The sequence below is a fragment of the Narcine bancroftii genome, chromosome 8, assembly GCF_036971445.1.
Source record: "Narcine bancroftii isolate sNarBan1 chromosome 8, sNarBan1.hap1, whole genome shotgun sequence".
Classification (NCBI taxonomy): Eukaryota; Metazoa; Chordata; class Chondrichthyes; order Torpediniformes; family Narcinidae; genus Narcine; species Narcine bancroftii.
The window spans coordinates 73566889-73584822 of record NC_091476.1 but is presented as its reverse complement, the minus strand read 5'-3'; the positions used below and the strand labels follow the sequence as shown (position 1 = coordinate 73584822).

Genomic DNA, 17934 nt, shown 5'->3' with positions numbered 1-17934 from the left:
CTCAGCCCACCTGTCCCACACTCCCCATCTCTCCTGGGGAGATCACGATGAGCAAGACTGGAGGTCGTCTGATGAGGGCCTGACGGGCTGTGGGGTTTGAGGCCATAGCAATGCGTGGGCCTGATCGCTGGGATAGGCAAGAAGGGTTGAAGGGCCTGAGCCTGTCCACAGGGAAGTGCTGGTTGGTGAGTGTGTTCCTTCTCTCCTGCAGGGACATCATCCTGGAGAGCACGCCCAGCGACAACCCCACAGCTCACAGTAACCTGTACATCCTCACGGGGCACGAGAGCACCTACTAACCACGGGGGTGGTGGGGCTGGAGGAATCCCACCCCCCACCTCACCGACCCAAGGCCGAATGCAGCTCGGAGGAAGGAAATAGTCCAGGTCACAGGAGATGTTTGTTCATTCTTATTTAAGTGTCATTGTAAAATAAAGGAGCTACGTTTCAATTAGACTGGATGGTGGTGATCGGAGTGAGTCTTCACAGCATCTCTATCTCCCCTGGTCCCTGCACCCTTCCATATCTTCAGACACCCCCTCTGGTCCCCTACACCCCTCCTTGTCTCTGTAACCCCCTGCAGTCCCCTACACCCTTCCCTGCCTCTGTAACCCCCTCCACTCCCCCACACCCCTCCCTGTCTCTGTAACCTATGGCTGAAATAAAACGAGAAATTGTCAGAAAGACTTCAGCAGTTCGGCTGGGCTAAGCAGAGGGAACTAGTGCAATGTTATCAGACTAACTGCTCCACACCCCCACCCATTGGCCAGGACCTCCAACTACACGTGGACAAGCCACTGGCATGGTGACCTGGCTGGGGGTGGACTGCTATATTTTCCAGACTGGCTAATACTCCTGAACCTCCGACACGATCAGGAAGCCGTCAACGTCCGAGGCCCTGACCCTTCCTGCCCTCATCAGTCTCTTGAATTGTGGTTCTCATACCTGGTTCCTTTGAGTCAGTCTTCAGCAGACTTCAGCCGCATGTCGGCAGCAGCCCATGGCCTGTGTGGGACCTTCAGCTGTTGAGCCCCTCGCTGGACTACATCCTGGAAACTGGAGCACACAAAGTGAGCGTCCTGCAGCGTGGAAACAGTCTGATGCCCATGCCAACCAAATTCGTCCCATTTGCCTGGTTCACCCTGAAACCCTGTAAACCTTTCCTGTCCAAAAGTCATTTAGAAGTTACAATTGTCCCTGATTCTATATATCTACTGGCATGTCTGGAAACAAAGCTGGTCCAACGTTCAGATTTATTGTCAGAGAACGTACACCACATGCAACGCTGGGTTTCTTTTCCCTGCGGGCATGGCAGAATTACCACTTATTGGTATAGGTTGAGTACCCCTTATCTGAAATGGTCCAAAATCCGAAATTCTTTGAGCACTGACAAGCTGCTGCAGGTGGAAAATTCCACACCTGACCTCACTTGCCCATGTGGGGCTCTGAGGCTCTGCTGGCACCAACCATCGTCACTGCCAGACCTACGTCCATTACTCATTGTGTTTTCTGTCATCCAGCAGAATTTCTAGTCTTTGGTTCCGCATTTCAGAATCAGGATTTGTCGTCATGAACAAGTCATGAGATTCGGTGTTTTGCGGCAGCTTCATAGAGCAAACTTTCATATTATAACCATCTTATGACATTACTGTCAATTTTTAAAAAAATTGTGCCCAAAAAGTGAGGCAGTGTCTGTGGTTCATTCAGGGATCTGATGACAGAGGGGAAGAAGCCGTCCTTGAGCTGCTGAGTGCTCATCTTCAGGCTTCTGGATTTTCCCCCCGATGGGAGCAGAATGAAATGGGTGAGGCCTGGGTGGTGGGGGCCTTTGAGGATAGAAGCTGGAGTGATCTGGTGCGTGTGATGTTGCAGGCTGAGTTAACAACCCTCTTGTCCTGAGAGTTGGTGTCTCTGTACCAGGCAGTGATGCAGCCAGATAGAATGCTCTCTACAGTTCACCTGTAGAAGTTTACGAGAGTCTTCGGTGACGTCCCAAATCTCCTCAAACACCTCACAAAGTCTAGCCGTTGCCTCCAGGACAGATCCTCGGAGATGTTGATGCACAGGAATTTGAAGTTCTTGACCCTCTCCACTACTGAGTCCTCGGTGAGGTCTGAGTTGTGTTCCCCTGACTCCCTGCTGAAGTCCACAATCAGCTCCTTGGTTTTGCTGACGTAGAGCGCAAGGTCGTTGTTGTGACCCCTTTCTTTTTTTAAATTTTTTTATTTTTCACACTATAAACCACATTGATCAAGATACATACATTTTCCTTTTCAAATATATACAGTGTCGTTTTCTCCCCCCCTCCCTCTTCCCATCCCACCCTCCCTACCTCCCCTCCCATTCATTTAAAGTTCAGAATCTAAGATACATTAAACCCGTCAAACAATGTTGTCACTCAATAAAAATAAACAAGAAATTCCACTGAGTCAATTCTTTTCATTCCCTTCTCCTTCTGTCATTTTAGGTGGTAGATGTCCCCGGTAGGTTTTCTCTATTGTGTTTCATGTATGGCTCCCATATTTGTTCAAATATTGTAATATTATTTCTTAAATTATATGTTATTTTTTTCTAATGGAATTCATTTATTCATTTCTATATACCATTGTTGTAGTCTCAAGATATCTTCTAATTTCCAGGCTGACATAATACATTTATTTTGCTACAGCTAGGGCTATCCTAACAAATCTTTTTTGTGCACCATCCAAATCAAGTACAAATTCTTTGTTTTTTATGTTACTTAGGAGGAAGATCTCTGGGTTTTTTGGTATATTGCTTTTTGTGATTTTATTTAATATATGGTTTAGATCTTCCCAAACTTTTTTCACTTTCTCACATGTCCAGATTGCATGAATTGTTGTTCCCATTTCCTTTTTTACAGTGAAAACATCTGTCAGATACCGTTGGGTCCCATTTATTTAACTTTTGAGGTGTAATATATAGCCTGTGTATCCAGTTATATTGTATCATACGTAACCTCGTATTTATTGTATTTCTCATAGTTCCTGAGTATAACTTCTTCCCTGTTTCCTTCTTTATCTTTATGTTTAGATCTTGTTCCCATTTTTGTTTAGTTTTACCATTTGTTTCCTCATTCTCCTTTTCTTGTTGTTTAATATACATGTTTGTTATAAATTTTTTGATTATCATTGTGTCTGTAATCACATATTCAAAATTACTTCCCTCTGTTAACCTCAGACTGCTTCCCAATTTGTCCTTCAAGTAGGATTTCAGTTGGTAGTATGCCAACACTGTATCGTGAGTTATATTATATTTATCCTTCATTTGTTCAAAGGATAATAATTTATTTCCCGAAAAGCAATTTTCTATTCTTTTGATCCCTTTTTTCTCCCATTCTCTAAAGGAAAGGTTATCTATTGTAAAAGGGATTAGCTGATTTTGCGTCAGTATTAGTTTTGGTAGTTGGTAATTTGTTTTATTCCTTTCTACATGAATCTTCTTCCAAATATTGAGCAGATGATGTAATACTGGAGAATTCCTACGTTGTACCAATTTTTGATCCCATTTATATAATATATGTTCGGGTATCTTCTCCCCTATTTTATCTAGTTCTAATCTAGTCCAATCTGGCTTTTCCCTTGTTTGATAAAAATCTGATAGGAATCTTAATTGTGCGGCTCTATAATAATTTTTAAAGTTTGGCAGTTGTAAGCCTCCTTGTTTATACCATTCTGTTAATTTATCTAGTGCTATCCTCGATTTCCCCCCTTTCCATAAAAATTTCCTTATTATTTTCTTTAACTCCTTGAAGAATTTCTCCGTCAAGTGTATTGGCAATGCCTGAAATAGGTATTGTATCCTTTGGAAAATGTTCATTTTAATACAGTTTATCCTTCCTATTAGTGTTAGTGGTAAGTCTTTCCAATGCTCTAAGTCGTCCTGTAATTTTTTCATTAGTGGATAATAATTGAGTTTATATAGATGGCTGAGGTTTTTAATTATTTGTATACCTAGGTATCGTATTGCTTGCATTTGCCATCTGAATGGTGATTCTTTCTTAAATTTTGAGAAATCCGCATTATTCATTGGCATTGCTTCACTTTTATTTGCGTTAATCTTGTATCCCGACACTTCTCCATATTCCTTCAATTTCTTATGTAATTCTTTTATTGATATTTCTGGTTCTGTTAAGTATACTATAATGTCATCTGCGAATAAACTGATTTTATATTCCTTGTCTTTTATTTTTATCCCTTTTATTTTATTTTCAGTTCTTATCAGTTCTGCTAGTGGTTCTATGGCTAACGCGAACAATAAAGGAGATAGTGGACATCCCTGCCTTGTTGATCTGCTTAATTTAAATTGTTTTGATATATATCCATTTACTGTCACTTTCGCCAATGGCCCCTTATATAATCCTTTAATCCAATTAATATATTTCTCTGGTAAGCTGAATTTTTGTAGTACTTTGAATAAATAACTCCATTTTACTCTGTCAAAAGGCCTTCTCTGCGTCTAAAGCAACCGCTACTGTTGGAGCTTTATTTCCTTCTACTGCATGAATTAAGTTAATAAATTTACAAATATTGTCTGTTGTTCGTCTTTTTTTAATAAATCCAGTTTGGTCTAGGTTTACTATTTTCGGTACATAGTCGGCTAATCTGTTTGCTAATAGTTTAGCTATTATCTTATAATCTGTGTTAAGTAAAGATATTGGTCTATATGACGCTGGTGCTAGTGGATCTTTCCCTGTCTTTGGTATTACTGTAATTATTGCTGTTTTGCATGAATCTGGAAAGCTTTGTGTTTTATCAATCTGGTTGATTACTTCCAGGAGGGGAGGAATTAATAAATCTTTAAATGTTTTATAGAATTCTATTGGGAATCCATCCTCTCCTGGTGTTTTATTATTCGGTAGTTTTTTTTTATTATCTCTTGTATTTCTACTATTTCAAATGGTTCTGTTAATTTATTTTGTTCCTCTATTTGTAATTTTGGTAGTTCAATTTTAGTTAAAAATTAATCTATTTTGTCTTCTTTCCCTTCGTTTTCAGTTTGGTATAATTGTTCATAGAATTCTCTGAAGTTTTCATTAATCACCGTTGGATTATATGTGATTTGTTTGTCTTTTTTCCTGAATGCCAATACCATTCTCTTAATTTGTTCTGTCTTAAGCTGCCATGCTAGAATTTTGTGCATTTTTTCTCCTAGTCCATAATATTTCTGTTTTGTCTTCATTATGTTCTTCTCCACCTTATATGTTTGTAGTGTTTCATATTTTATTTTTTTATCTCCCAATTCTCTTCTTTTAGCTGTGTCCTCCTTCATTGCTAAATCTTTTTCTATATTTGCTATTTCCCTTTCCAACTGCTCTGTTTCCTGATTGTAGTCCTTCTTCATCTTGGTTACATAACTTATTATTTGCCCTCTGATGAACGCTTTCATTGCGTCCCATAGTATAAACTTATCTTTCACTGATTCCGTATTTATTTCTTTTTTTTTTCTTTTTTTTTAATTAAATTTTTTATTTTTCAAACCATAAATCACATTAGCCATGATATACACTATTTCTTTTTCACACATATACAGTGACTTTTTCTCCCCCCCCCTCCTCCCAAGCCACCCCCCCACCCCCCCCTCTCATCCATTTTAGGTATACAATCTAGGTTGCATTAAGCCAGTCAGACAATGTTGTCATTCAACAAAAATACACCAGAAATTCTACTGAGTCCATTCTTTTCTTTCCTTCTCCTTCCATCAACTTAGGTAATGTTTGTCCCCGGTAGGTTTTCGCTATTGTATTTAATGTAAGGCTCCTATACTTGTTCGAATATTTCAATATTATTTCTTAACCGAGAATATAATCCGAGAATAGTCTGTTTTGTTGTCCTGGAATAAATATTTTCAATACTGCTGGATGCTTTAGTATAAATTTATACCCTTTCTTCCATAAAATCGCCTTTGCTGTATTGAACTCTTTTCTCTTCTTTAGGAGTTCAAAACTTATATCTGGATAAATGAAGATTTTTTGCCCTTTATACTCCAGTGGTTTGTTGCCCTCTCTTACTTTTTCCATTGTCTTCTCCAGTACCTTTTCTCTTGTAGTATATCTTAGGAATTTTACTACAATAGATCTTGGTTTTTGTTGTGGTTGTGGTTTAGAGGCCAATACTCTATGTGCCCTTTCTATTTCCATTTCTTGCTGTAGTTCTGGACATCCTAGGGTCTTAGGGATCCACTCTTTTATAAACTCCCTCATATTCTTGCTTTCTTCATCTTCCTTAAGGCCCACTATCTTTATGTTATTTCTTCTGTTATGGTTTTCCATTGTATCTATTTTTTGAGCTAGTAGTTCTTGTGTCTCTTTAGTTTTTTTATTAGATTCCTCCAATTTCTTTTTTAAGTCTTCTACCTCCATTTCTGCTGCTACTGCCCGCTCTTCCATCTTGTCCATTTTCTTTCCCATTTCTGTTAAGGTCATCTCTATTTTATTTATTTTCTCTTCTGTGTTGTTTATTCTTTTTCTTAAATCCTTAAATTCCTGTGTTTGCCATTCTTTAAATGACTCCATGTATCCTTTAATAAGAGAAAGTATATCCTTTATCTTGCCTTTCTTTTCTTCTTCTATTTCTCTGTACTCTTCCTCTTCCTCTTCTTCTTCCTCTGGGTTGGCCATCTGTTGTTACTTTGGTGCCCTTTCCTCCTCTTCTTTCTTGTTTCTATTGTCTTCTGTGGTCTCTTCTTGCTGCAGGTGTTCTGCAGCTGTCGTTGCCGGCTGTGGAGATCGACTCCCCAGCTGGTCCCCCCTCCCGTCGGTGTGTTTTTTTTCATGCGCCTCGCGCACTTTTACTCGGCTCAGCGAGCCATTTTTGTAGTCCATTATTTACCGACCTGAGGGAGCGGGTTTCTCTCTCCGCAGCAGGCCTCTTCGAACAGGTAAGGCCTTCACCTTTTTCCTCCGTTGTCTTCTCTTCCTCTCTTCTTACTGTTGCTTTCGATTTTTCTTTTTTTGTCGCCATCTTCTTTCCACCTTTATACTCACTTTTCTTTAACTTTTATTTCTGTGCCTTTGTGTTTTCCTTTGTTTTTCTCGACTTTTCTGGAGAGGGCTGGAGTTCACCGTCCGGCCACTACTCCATCACGTGACTCCTCCCATTCCGTATTTATTTCAAAGTACATTTTAATTTGTCTTTCAATTAATTCTCTAAAATCCTGCCTTTTAAGTAGCATGGAGTTTAATCTCCATCTGTACATTCTTGGAGGGATGTCCTCTAACTTTATTGTCAATATCAGGGGTGAGTGGTCCGATAATATTCTAGCTTTATATTCTGTTTTTCTCACTTTGTCTTGCTTGCAAACTGATAACAGGAATAGGTCTATTCTTGAGTATGTTTTATGTCTACCCGAATAATATGAATATTCCTTTTCCTTTGGGTGTTGTTTCCTCCATATATCCAAAAGTTGATTTAATTATAAATTTGGTTACTTTGTTCTTTCTGTTAATTTTTTTCACAGTTTTATCCATGTTTGAATCCAAATTAAGGTTTAAATCCCCTCCTATTAGTATGTTCCCTTGCGTGTCTGCTATCTTCAAAAAAATATCTTGGGGGGGAGTCACGTGATGGAGTAGTGGCCGGACGGTGAACTCCAGCCCTCTCCAGAAAAGTCGGAAAAAACAAAGGAAAACACAAAGGCACAGAAATAAAAGTTACAGAAAAGTGAGAATAAAGGTGGAAAGAAGATGGCGACAAAAAAAGAAAAATCGAAAGCAACGGTAAGAAGAGAGGAAGAGAAGACAACGGAGGAAAAAGGTGAAGGCCTTACCTGTTCGAAGAGGCCTGCTGCGGAGAGAGAAACCCGCTCCCTCAGGTCGGTAAATAATGGACTACAAAAATGGCTCGCTGAGCCGAGTAAAAGTGCGCGAGGCGCATGAAAAAAAACACACCGACGGGAGGGGGGACCAGCTGGGGAGTCGATCTCCACAGCCAGCAACGACAGCTGCAGAACACCTGCAGCAAGAAGAGACCACAGAAAACAATAGAAACAAGAAAGAAGAGAAGAAAAGGGCAACAAAGAAACAACAGATGGCCAACCCAGAGGAAGAAGAAGAGGAAGAGTACAGTGAAATAGAAGAATAAGGGAAAGGCAAGATAAAGGATATACTTTCTCTTATTAAAGAATACATGGAGTCATTTAAAGAATGGCAAACACAGGAATTTAATGATTTAAGAAGAAGAATAAACAACACAGAAGAGAAAATGAATAAAATAGATATGACCTTAACAGAAATGGGAAAGAAAATGGACAAGATGGAAGAGCGGGAAGCAGCAGTAGAAATGGAGGTAGAGGACTTAAAAAAAGAAATTAGAGGAATCTAATAAAAAAGTTATAGAGACACAAGAACCGTTAGCTCAGAAAATAGATATAATGGAAAACTATAACAGAAGAAATAACATAAAGATAGTGGGCCTTAAGGAAGATGAAGAAGGCAAGAATATGAGAGAGTTTATAAAAGATTGGATCCCTAGGATCCTAGGATGTCCAGAACTACAGCAAGAAATGGAAATAGAAAGGGCACATAGAGCATTGGCCTTTAAACCACAACCACAACAAAAACCAAGATATATTTTAGTAAAATTCCTAAGATATACTACAAGAGAAAAGGTACTGGAGAAGACAATGGAAAAAGTAAGAGAGGGCAACAAGCCACTGGAGTACAAAGGGCAAAAAATCTTTATTTATCCAGATATAAGTTTTGAACTCCTAAAGAAGAGAAAGGAGTTCCATACAGCAAAGGCGATTTTATGGAAGAAAGGGTATAAATTTATACTAAAGCATCCAGCAGTATTGAAAATATTTATTCCAGGACAACAAAACAGACTATTCTCGGATCCAGAAGAAGCACGAAAATTTGCAGAACAATTACAAAATAGACTGAGGGATGAAGACGTGTAATGAGAGTAAAAATGACCACGATTTATATGTATGTGGGTAAAGAGGTATAAGAGTGTATATGTATAATGTGCATACGTGAATGTATCCATATTTAGAGGAAAATATAGATAGTATAGACAAGAATTAATAAGGGAAGGAAATGGAATAGAGGGAATAAGGAGGGAACTAAAAGAGTGATCTTTGTTACATATGAAAAGTGAAATCTTTTCTGGGAGGGGCTGGGTGGGGAGGAGTTGCGGTCACTGCAAAATCAGCTGATGCTTGCGAGTGAATTCGCAAACCCAAATGGAGAGGGGAGATGTGGTTGTCCGACAAGGGATAAAGGACAACTCAGGAGGGGAAGCGGAGATTGGGGATAAAGAAGTTTTAAATAGGAGAATAAGGAAAATGTTTGATGTTTTAGGAATGTTGTCTTATAAAGGGTTTAAAATAAGAAAACAGAAATGGAAAAGAAGGAAAGGTAATGATGGAAAAACAGAAAGGGAAGATAAACAAAGTATAAAATGGCTACGTTGAACTATATGACTTTAAATATTAATGGAATACATAACCAAATTAAAAGGAAGAAACTGCTAAATTTACTGAAAAAAGAAAAAATTGAAATAGCATTTGTGCAAGAAACACACTTAAATGAATTGGAGCACAAGAAATTAAAGAGAGATTGGGTAGGACATGTAACAGCAGCATCGTATAATTCAAAAGCAAGAGGAGTGGCTATATTAATTAGTAAAAATGTGCCATTTAAAATAGAAGAGGAAATAATAGATCCAGCAGGGAGATATGTAATGATAAAATGTCAGATATATTCGGAGTTTTGGATTCTACTCAATGTATATTCACCTAACGAAGAAGATCAAAAGTTTATGCAAGATATCTTTTTGAAGGTAGCAAATACGCAAGGGAACATATTAATAGGAGGGGATTTCAACCTGAATTTGGATTCAAATATGGATAAAACTGGGAAAAAAATTAACAGAAAGAACAAAGTAACCAAATTTATAATTAAATCAATGGAAGAAATGCAACTTTTGGATATATGGAGGAAACAACACCCAAAAGAAAAGGAATATTCATATTACTCGGCTAGACATAAAACATACTCAAGAATAGACCTATTTTTGTTATCAGCTAGTATGCAAGATAGAGTAAGAAAAACAGAATATAAAGCTAGAATACTATCGGACCATTCACCCTTAATATTGACAGTAAAGCTAGAGGACATCCCTCCAAGAATGTATAGATGGAGATTAAACCCCATGTTACTTAAAAGGCAGGATTTTAGAGAATTTATTGAAAAACAAATAAAAATGTATTTTGAAATAAATACGGAATCAGTGGAAGATAAGTTTATACTATGGGATGCAATGAAAGCATTCATTAGAGGGCAAATAATAAGTTATGTAACCAAGATGAAGAAAGACTATAATCAGGAAACAGAGCAGTTGGAAAGGGAAATAGTAAACATAGAAAAAAAATTAGCAATGAAGGAAGATACAACTAAAAGAAGAGAATTGGCGGATAAAAAAATAAAATATGAAACACTACAAACATATAAGGTGGAGAAGAATATAATGAAGACAAAACAGAAATATTATGAACTGGGTGAAAAAACGCACAAAATCCTAGCTTGGCAGCTTAAGACAGAACAAGCTCAGAAAATGGTATTGGCATCAAGGAAAAAAGACAAACAAATTACATATAATCCAAAAGAAATTAAAGAAAACTTTAGAGAATTCTATGAACAATTATACCGAACTGAAAACGAAGGGAAAGAAGGGAAAATAGATGAATTTCTGACTAAAATTGAACTACCAAAACTACAAATAGAGGAACAAAATAAATTAACAGAACCATTTGGAATAGTAGAAATACAAGAGATAATAAAAAAATTACCAAATAACAAGACACCAGGAGAGGATAGATTCCCAATAGAATTCTACAAAACATTTAAAGACTTATTAATTCCGCCCCTCCTGGATATAATCAACCAGATTGATGAAACACAAAGCTTACCAGATTCATGTAAAACAGCAATAATTACAGTAATACTAAAGCAAGGGAAAGATCCACTCTCACCAGCGTCATACAGACCAATATCTTTACTAAACACAGATTATAAGATAATAGCGAAACTATTAGCAAACAGATTAGCAGAGCATGTACCGAAAATGGTAAATTTAGACCAAACTGGATTTATCAAAAAAAGACGCACAACAGACAATATTTGTAAATTTATTAACTTAATTCATGCAGTAGAAGGAAATAAAGCACCTACAGTAGCAGTTGCTTTAGACGCAGAGAAGGCCTTTGACAGAGTAGAATGGAACTATTTGTTGAAAGTATTGCAAAAATTAAAAGTATATTAATTGGATTAAAGCGTTATATAAGGGACCATTAGCGAAAGTGACAGTAAATGGACATGTATCAAAGCAATTTAACTTAAGCAGGTCAACGCAGCAGGGATGCCCACTATCACCTTTATTGTTTGCATTAGCTATAGAACCACTAGCAGAATTGATAAGAATAGATAATAATATAAAAGGAATAAAAATAAAAGACAAGGAATATAAAATCAGTCTATTTGCGGATGATGTTATACTGTACTTAACAGAACCAGAACTATCAATAAAAGAATTATATAAGAAATTGAAGGAATATGGAGAAGTGTCGGGTTACAAGATAAACGTAAATAAAAGTGAACCAATGCCTATGAATAATGCAGATTTCTCAAAATTTAAGAAGGAATCTCCATTTAGATGGCAAATGCAGGCAATAAGATACCTAGGTGTACAAATAAACAAAAATCTCGGCCAACTATATAAACTCAATTATTATCCACTAATGAAAAAATTACAGGACGATTTAGAGCATTGGAAAGATTTACCACTAACACTAATAGGAAGGATAAACTGTATTAAAATGAACATTTTTCCAAGGATATTATACTTATTTCAGGCATTGCCAATACAACTGACAGAAAAATTCTTCAAGGAGTTGAAGAAAATAATAAGGAAATTTTTATGGAAAGGGGGGAAACCGAGGATAGCACTAGATAAATTAACAGAATGGTACAAACAAGGAGGCTTACAACTGCCAAACTTTAAAAATTATTATAGAGCCGCACAATTAAGATACCTATCAGATTTTTATCAAACAAGGGAAAAACCGGGAGTCACGTGATGGAGTAGTGGCCGGACAGTGAACTCCAGCCCTCTCCAGAAAAGTCGGGAAAAACAAAGGAAAACACAAAGGCACAGAAATAAAAGTTACAGAAAAGTGAGAATAAAGGTGGAAAGAAGATGGCGACAAAAAAAGAAAAATCGAAAGCAACGGTAAGAAGAGAGGAAGAGAAGACAACGGAGGAAAAAGGTGAAGGCCTTACCTGTTCGAAGAGGCCTGCTGCGGAGAGAGAAACCCGCTCCCTCAGGTCGGTAAATAATGGACTACAAAAATGGCTCGCTGAGCCGAGTAAAAGTGCGCGAGGCGCATGAAAAAAAACACACCGACGGGAGGGGGGACCAGCTGGGGAGTCGATCTCCACAGCCGGCAACGACAGCTGCAGAACACCTGCAGCAAGAAGAGACCACAGAAGACAATAGAAACAAGAAAGAAGAGAAGAAAAGGATAGCAAAGAAACAACAGATGGCCAACCCAGAGGAAGAAGAAGAGGAAGAGTACAGTGAAATAGAAGAAGAAAAGAAAGGCAAGATAAAGGAGGTACTTTCTCTTATTAAAGGATACATGGAGTCATTTAAAGAATGGCAAACACAGGAATTTAATGATTTAAGAAAAAGAATAAACAACACAGAAGAGAAAATGAATAAAATGGATATGACCTTAACAGAAATGGGAAAGAAAATGGACAAGATGGAAGAGAGGGCAGTAGCAGCAGAAATGGAGGTAGAAGACATAAAAAAGAAATTGGAGGAATCTAATAAAAAAACTAAAGAGAAACAAGAACTAGTAGCTCAAAAAATAGATACAATGGAAAATTATAACAGAAGAAATAACATAAAGATAGTGGGCCTTAAGGAAGATGAAGAAGGCAAGAATATGAGGGAGTTTATAAAAGAGTGGATCCCTAAGACCCTAGGATGTCCAGAACTACAGCAAGAAATGGAAATAGAAAGGGCACATAGAGCATTGGCCTTTAAACCACAACCACAACAAAAACCAAGATCTATTTTAGTAAAATTCCTAAGATATACTACAAGAGAAAAGGTACTGGAGAAGACAATGGAAAAAGTAAGAGAGGGCAACAAACCACTGGAGTATAAAGGGCAAAAAATCTTCATTTATCCAGATATAAGTTTTGAACTCCTAAAGAAGAGAAAAGAGTTCAATACAGCAAAGGCGATTTTATGGAAGAAAGGGTATAAATTTATACTAAAGCATCCAGCGGTATTGAAAATATTTATTCCAGGACAACAAAACAGACTATTCTCGGATCCAGAAGAAGCACGAAAATTTGCAGAACAATTACAAAAATAGACTGAGGGATGAAGACGGGTAATGAAAGTAAAAATGATCACGATTGATATGTATGCGGGTAAAGAGGTATAAGAGTGAATAGAGACAATGTGCATACGTGAATGTATCTGTACTTAGAGGAAAATATAGATAGTATAGACAAGAATTAATAAGGGAAGGTAATGGAATAGAGAGAATAAGGAGGGAATTAAAAGAGTGACCTTTGTGACATATGAAAGTGAAATCTTTTCTGGGTGGGGCTGGGTGGGGGGAAATAGCGGTCACTGCAAAATCAGTTGACGCTTGCGAGTGGATTCGCAAATCCAAATGGAGAGGGGAGATGTGGTTGTCCGACAAGGGATAAAGGACAACTCAGGAGGGGAAGGGGAGATTGGGGATAAAGAAGATAGAAATAGGAGAATAAGGAAAATGTTGGATGTTGTAGGAATGTTGTCTTATAAAGAGTTGAAAATATGAAAACAGAAATGGAAAAGTAGGAAAGGTAATGATGGAAAAACGGAAAGAGAAGATAAACAAAATATAAAATGGCTACGCTGAACTATATGACTTTAAATATTAATGGAATACATAACCAAATTAAAAGGAAGAAACTACTAAATTTAAATGAATAAATGTATTTCATTAGAAAAAATAACATATAGGTTAAGAAATAATATTGAAATATTCAAACAAGTATGGGAGCCTTACATTAAATACAAAAGCGAAAACCTACCGGGGACAAACATTACCTAAGTTGATGGAAGGAGAAGGAAAGAAAAGAATGGACTCAGTAGAATTTCTGGTGTATTTTTGTTGAATGACAACATTGTCTGACTGGCTTAATGCAACCTAGATTGTATACCTAAAATGGATGAGAGGGGGGGGTGGGGAGGTGGCTTGGGAGGAGGGAGGAGGGGGGGAGAAAAAGTCACTGTATATGTGTGAAAAAGAAATAGTGTATATCATGGCTAATGTGATTTTTTTGTGTGAAAAATAAAAAAAAAATAAAAAAAAAACCAAAAAAAAAACAAGGGAAAAACCAGACTGGACGAGATTAGAATTAGATAAAATAGGGGAAAAGATACCTGAACACATATTATATAAATGGGATGAAAAATTGGTACAACATAGAAGTTCTCCAGTATTACATCATCTCCTCAATATTTGGAAGAAGATTCATGTAGAAAGAAATAAAACAAATTATCAATTACCACAACTAATATTGACGCAAAACAAGTTACTCCCTTTTACAATAGATAACCTTTCCTTTAGAGAATGGGAAAAAAAAGGGATTAAAAGAATAGAAAATTGTTTTTCAGGAAATAGATTCTTATCCTTTGAACAAATGAAAGATAAGTACAATATAACTCAAGATACAGCGCTGGCATATTACCAATTGAGATCCTACTTGAAGGATAAATTAGGAAGCAGTTTGAGTTTGCCAGAGGCAAGTAACCTTGAATATGTGATTATAGATACAATGATAATCAAAAGATTTATAACAAATATGTATATTAAACTGCAAGAAAAGGAGAATGAGGTAACAAATGGTAAAACTAAACAAAAATGGGAACAAGATTTAAATATAAAGATAAAAAAGGAAACATGGGTGAAATTATGTTCTGGAACGATGAGAAATACAATAAATACGAGGCTACGTATGATACAATATAACTGGATACACAGACTATACATTACACCTCAAAAGTTAAATAAATGGGACCCAACAGTATCTGATAGATGTTTTCGATGTAAAAAAGAAATGGGAACAACAATTCAGCAAGTGATGTCACACCAGATGTAATCTGGACATGTGAGAATGTAGAAAAATTTTGGGAAGATCTCAATCACATATTAAATAAAATAACAGAAAACAATATACCAAAGAATCCAGAGATCTTTCTCCTAAGTAACATAAAAAACAAAGAATTTGGAATTGATTTGGAGGATGCACAAAAAAGATTTGTTAAGATAGCTCTAGCCGTAGCAAAAAAATGTATTATGTCAACCTGGAAATTGGAAGATAATTTGAAAATACAACAATGGTATATAGAAATGAATAAATGTATTCCATTAGAAAAAATAACATATAGTTTAAGAAATAATATTGAAATATTCGAACAAATATTACATTAAATACAATAGCGAAAACCTTACATTAAATACAATAGCGAAAACCTACCGGGGACAATCATTACCTAAGTTGATGGAAGGAGAAGGAAAGAAAAGAATGGACTCAGTGGAATTTCTGGTGTATTTTTGTTGAGTGACAACATTGTCTGACTGGTTTAATGTATCCTAGATTGTATACCTTAAATGGATGGGAGGGGGGTGGGGGGGTGGGTTGGGAGGAGGGAGTGGGGGGGGGAGAAAATGTCACTGTATTTATGGTGTGAAAAATAAAAAATTAAAAAATATATATATCTAGCATAAATTTTTGATCTTCTTCGTTAGGTGAATATACATTGAGTAAATTCCAAAACTCCGAATATATCTGATATTTTATTATTACATATCTCCCTGCTGGATCTATTATTTTCTCTTCTATTTTAATTGGTACATTTTTACTGATTAATATAGCTACTCATCTAGCTTTTGAATTATATGACGCTGCTGTTACATGTCCTATCCAATCTCTCTTTAATTTCTTGTGCTCCACTTCAGTTAATGCTATATCAAATTTTTTCTTTTTTCAGTAAATTTAGCAGTGTCTTCCTTTTGATTTGGTTATGTATTCCGTTAATATTTAAAGTCATATAATTCAACATAGCCATTTCATACTTTGTTTATCTTTCCTTTCTGTTTCCTCATCATCACCTTTCCTTCTTATCCATTTCTGCTTTCTTGTTTTGAACACTTTATAAGACAACATCTCTAAAACATCAAACATTTCCCTTATTCTCCTATCTAAAATTTCTTTAACCCCACAATCCCCACCCCTTCCTGAGTTGCCCTTTATCCCTTGTCGGGCAACCACATCTCCCCTCTCCATTTGGATTCGCGAATTCACTCGCAAGCGTCAACTGATTTCGCAGTGACCGTAACTTTTCCACACCCAGCGCCCCCCCAGAAAAGATTTTAATTTTCATATACAACAAAGGTCACTCTCTTAATTCCCTCCTTACTTCCTCTCTTCCCTTTCTTTCCCTTATTAATTCTTATCTATACTCTATATATTTTCTTTTAAATACGACTGACCTGAGGGAGCGGGCTTCTCTCTCCACAGTGGGCCTCCTCGCACGGGTAAGGCCTTCACCTTCTTCTTCCAATGTCTTTTCTTCGTCTCTTCTTCCCATTGCTTTCAACTTTTCTTTCTTTGCTGCCATTTTCTTCCCACCTTTACTTCCACTTTATTTTAATTTTCGTGTTTGTGCCTTTGTGTTTTCTCTGTTTTTTTTTTAAACTTTTCCGGAGAGGGCTGGAGTTCCCCGACCGGCCACTACTCCATCACGTGTACACACACACACACGTGTATGTCATATACACACATACATATAGTTCGTGGTCATTTTTGCTCTCGTTGCATGTCTTCATCTCTCTGTCTGTTTTGTAGTTGTTCTGCAAATTTTCGTGTTTCCTCCGGATCCGAAAATAGTCTGTTTTGCTGCCCTGGAATAACTATTTTAAGTACCGCTGGGTACTTTAGCATAAATTTATATCCTTTTTTCCATCAGATCGCTTTTGCTGTATTAAACTCCTTCCTCTTCTTCAGGAGTTCAAAACTAATATCTGGATAGAAAAATTTTTTTTGACCTTTGTATTCCAGTGGCTTTTTGTCTTGCCTTATTTTCTTCATTGCTTTCTCCAATATATTTTCTCTTGTTGTATATCTTAGGAATTTTACTAAAATGGATCTTGGTTTTTTGTTGTGGTTGTGGTTTAGGGGCTAATGTTCTATGTGCCCTTTCTATTTCCATTTCTTCCTGTAATTCTGGTCTTCCTAGGACCCAGGGGATCCAATCTTTTATAAATTCTCTCATATTCTTGCCTTCTTCATCTTCCTTAAGGCCCACTATCTTTATATTATTTCTTCTATTATAATTTTCCATTATATCTATCTTCTGAGCTAACAGCTCTTGTGTCTCTTTAACTTTTTTATTAGATTCTTCTAATTTATTTTTTAAGTCCTCTACTTCCATTTCTACGGCTGTTTCTCGTTCTTCCACCTTGTCCACTCTTTTTCCTATATCTGACATGACCATCTCTAATCTATTCATTTTTTCTTCTGTACTTTTAATTCTTCTTTTTATTTCACTAAATTCTTGTGATGGCCATTCTTTTACTGATTCCATATATAATTTAAAAAAAAATATATCCATTGTCTTGCCCTTCCCTTCTTCTTCCATTTCTCTTTCTTCTTCTTCCTCTGAGTTGGTCATCTGTTGTTTCCTTGATTTCTTTTTACTCTCTTCTTTCTTGTTCTCGTTGTTTTCTATGTTCTCTTCTTGTTGTTGTGCTGTGGCTGTCATTCTCAGCTGTGGAGATCGACTCCTCAGCTGGTCCTCCCTCCCGTCAGTGTTTATTTTGTCATGCGCGGTTGCGCACTTT

The 17934-nt window shown here is 36.8% G+C and overlaps 1 protein-coding gene and 1 long non-coding RNA gene across 8 annotated transcripts in view; one reads left to right on the top strand and one right to left on the bottom strand.

Annotated features, from left to right (window-relative positions):
- Window positions 1-456, top strand: part of LOC138740865 (mitogen-activated protein kinase kinase kinase kinase 2-like) — a 54320-nt gene extending 53864 nt beyond the window's left edge. For all 7 annotated transcript variants that reach the window (XM_069894093.1, XM_069894092.1, XM_069894091.1 and 4 more), the window contains one exon: window positions 212-456. In XM_069894093.1, the coding sequence (XP_069750194.1) occupies window positions 212-299 (88 nt within the window). In that variant the 3' untranslated portion in view covers window positions 300-456. The remainder of the gene's footprint in view (window positions 1-211) is intronic.
- LOC138740867 (uncharacterized) overlaps window positions 1-17934 on the bottom strand; it is a 28201-nt gene that overhangs the window by 7514 nt on the left and 2753 nt on the right. The window contains exon 2 of the long non-coding RNA XR_011343191.1: window positions 946-1056. This is a non-coding gene — a long non-coding RNA (uncharacterized lncRNA). The remainder of the gene's footprint in view (window positions 1-945; window positions 1057-17934) is intronic.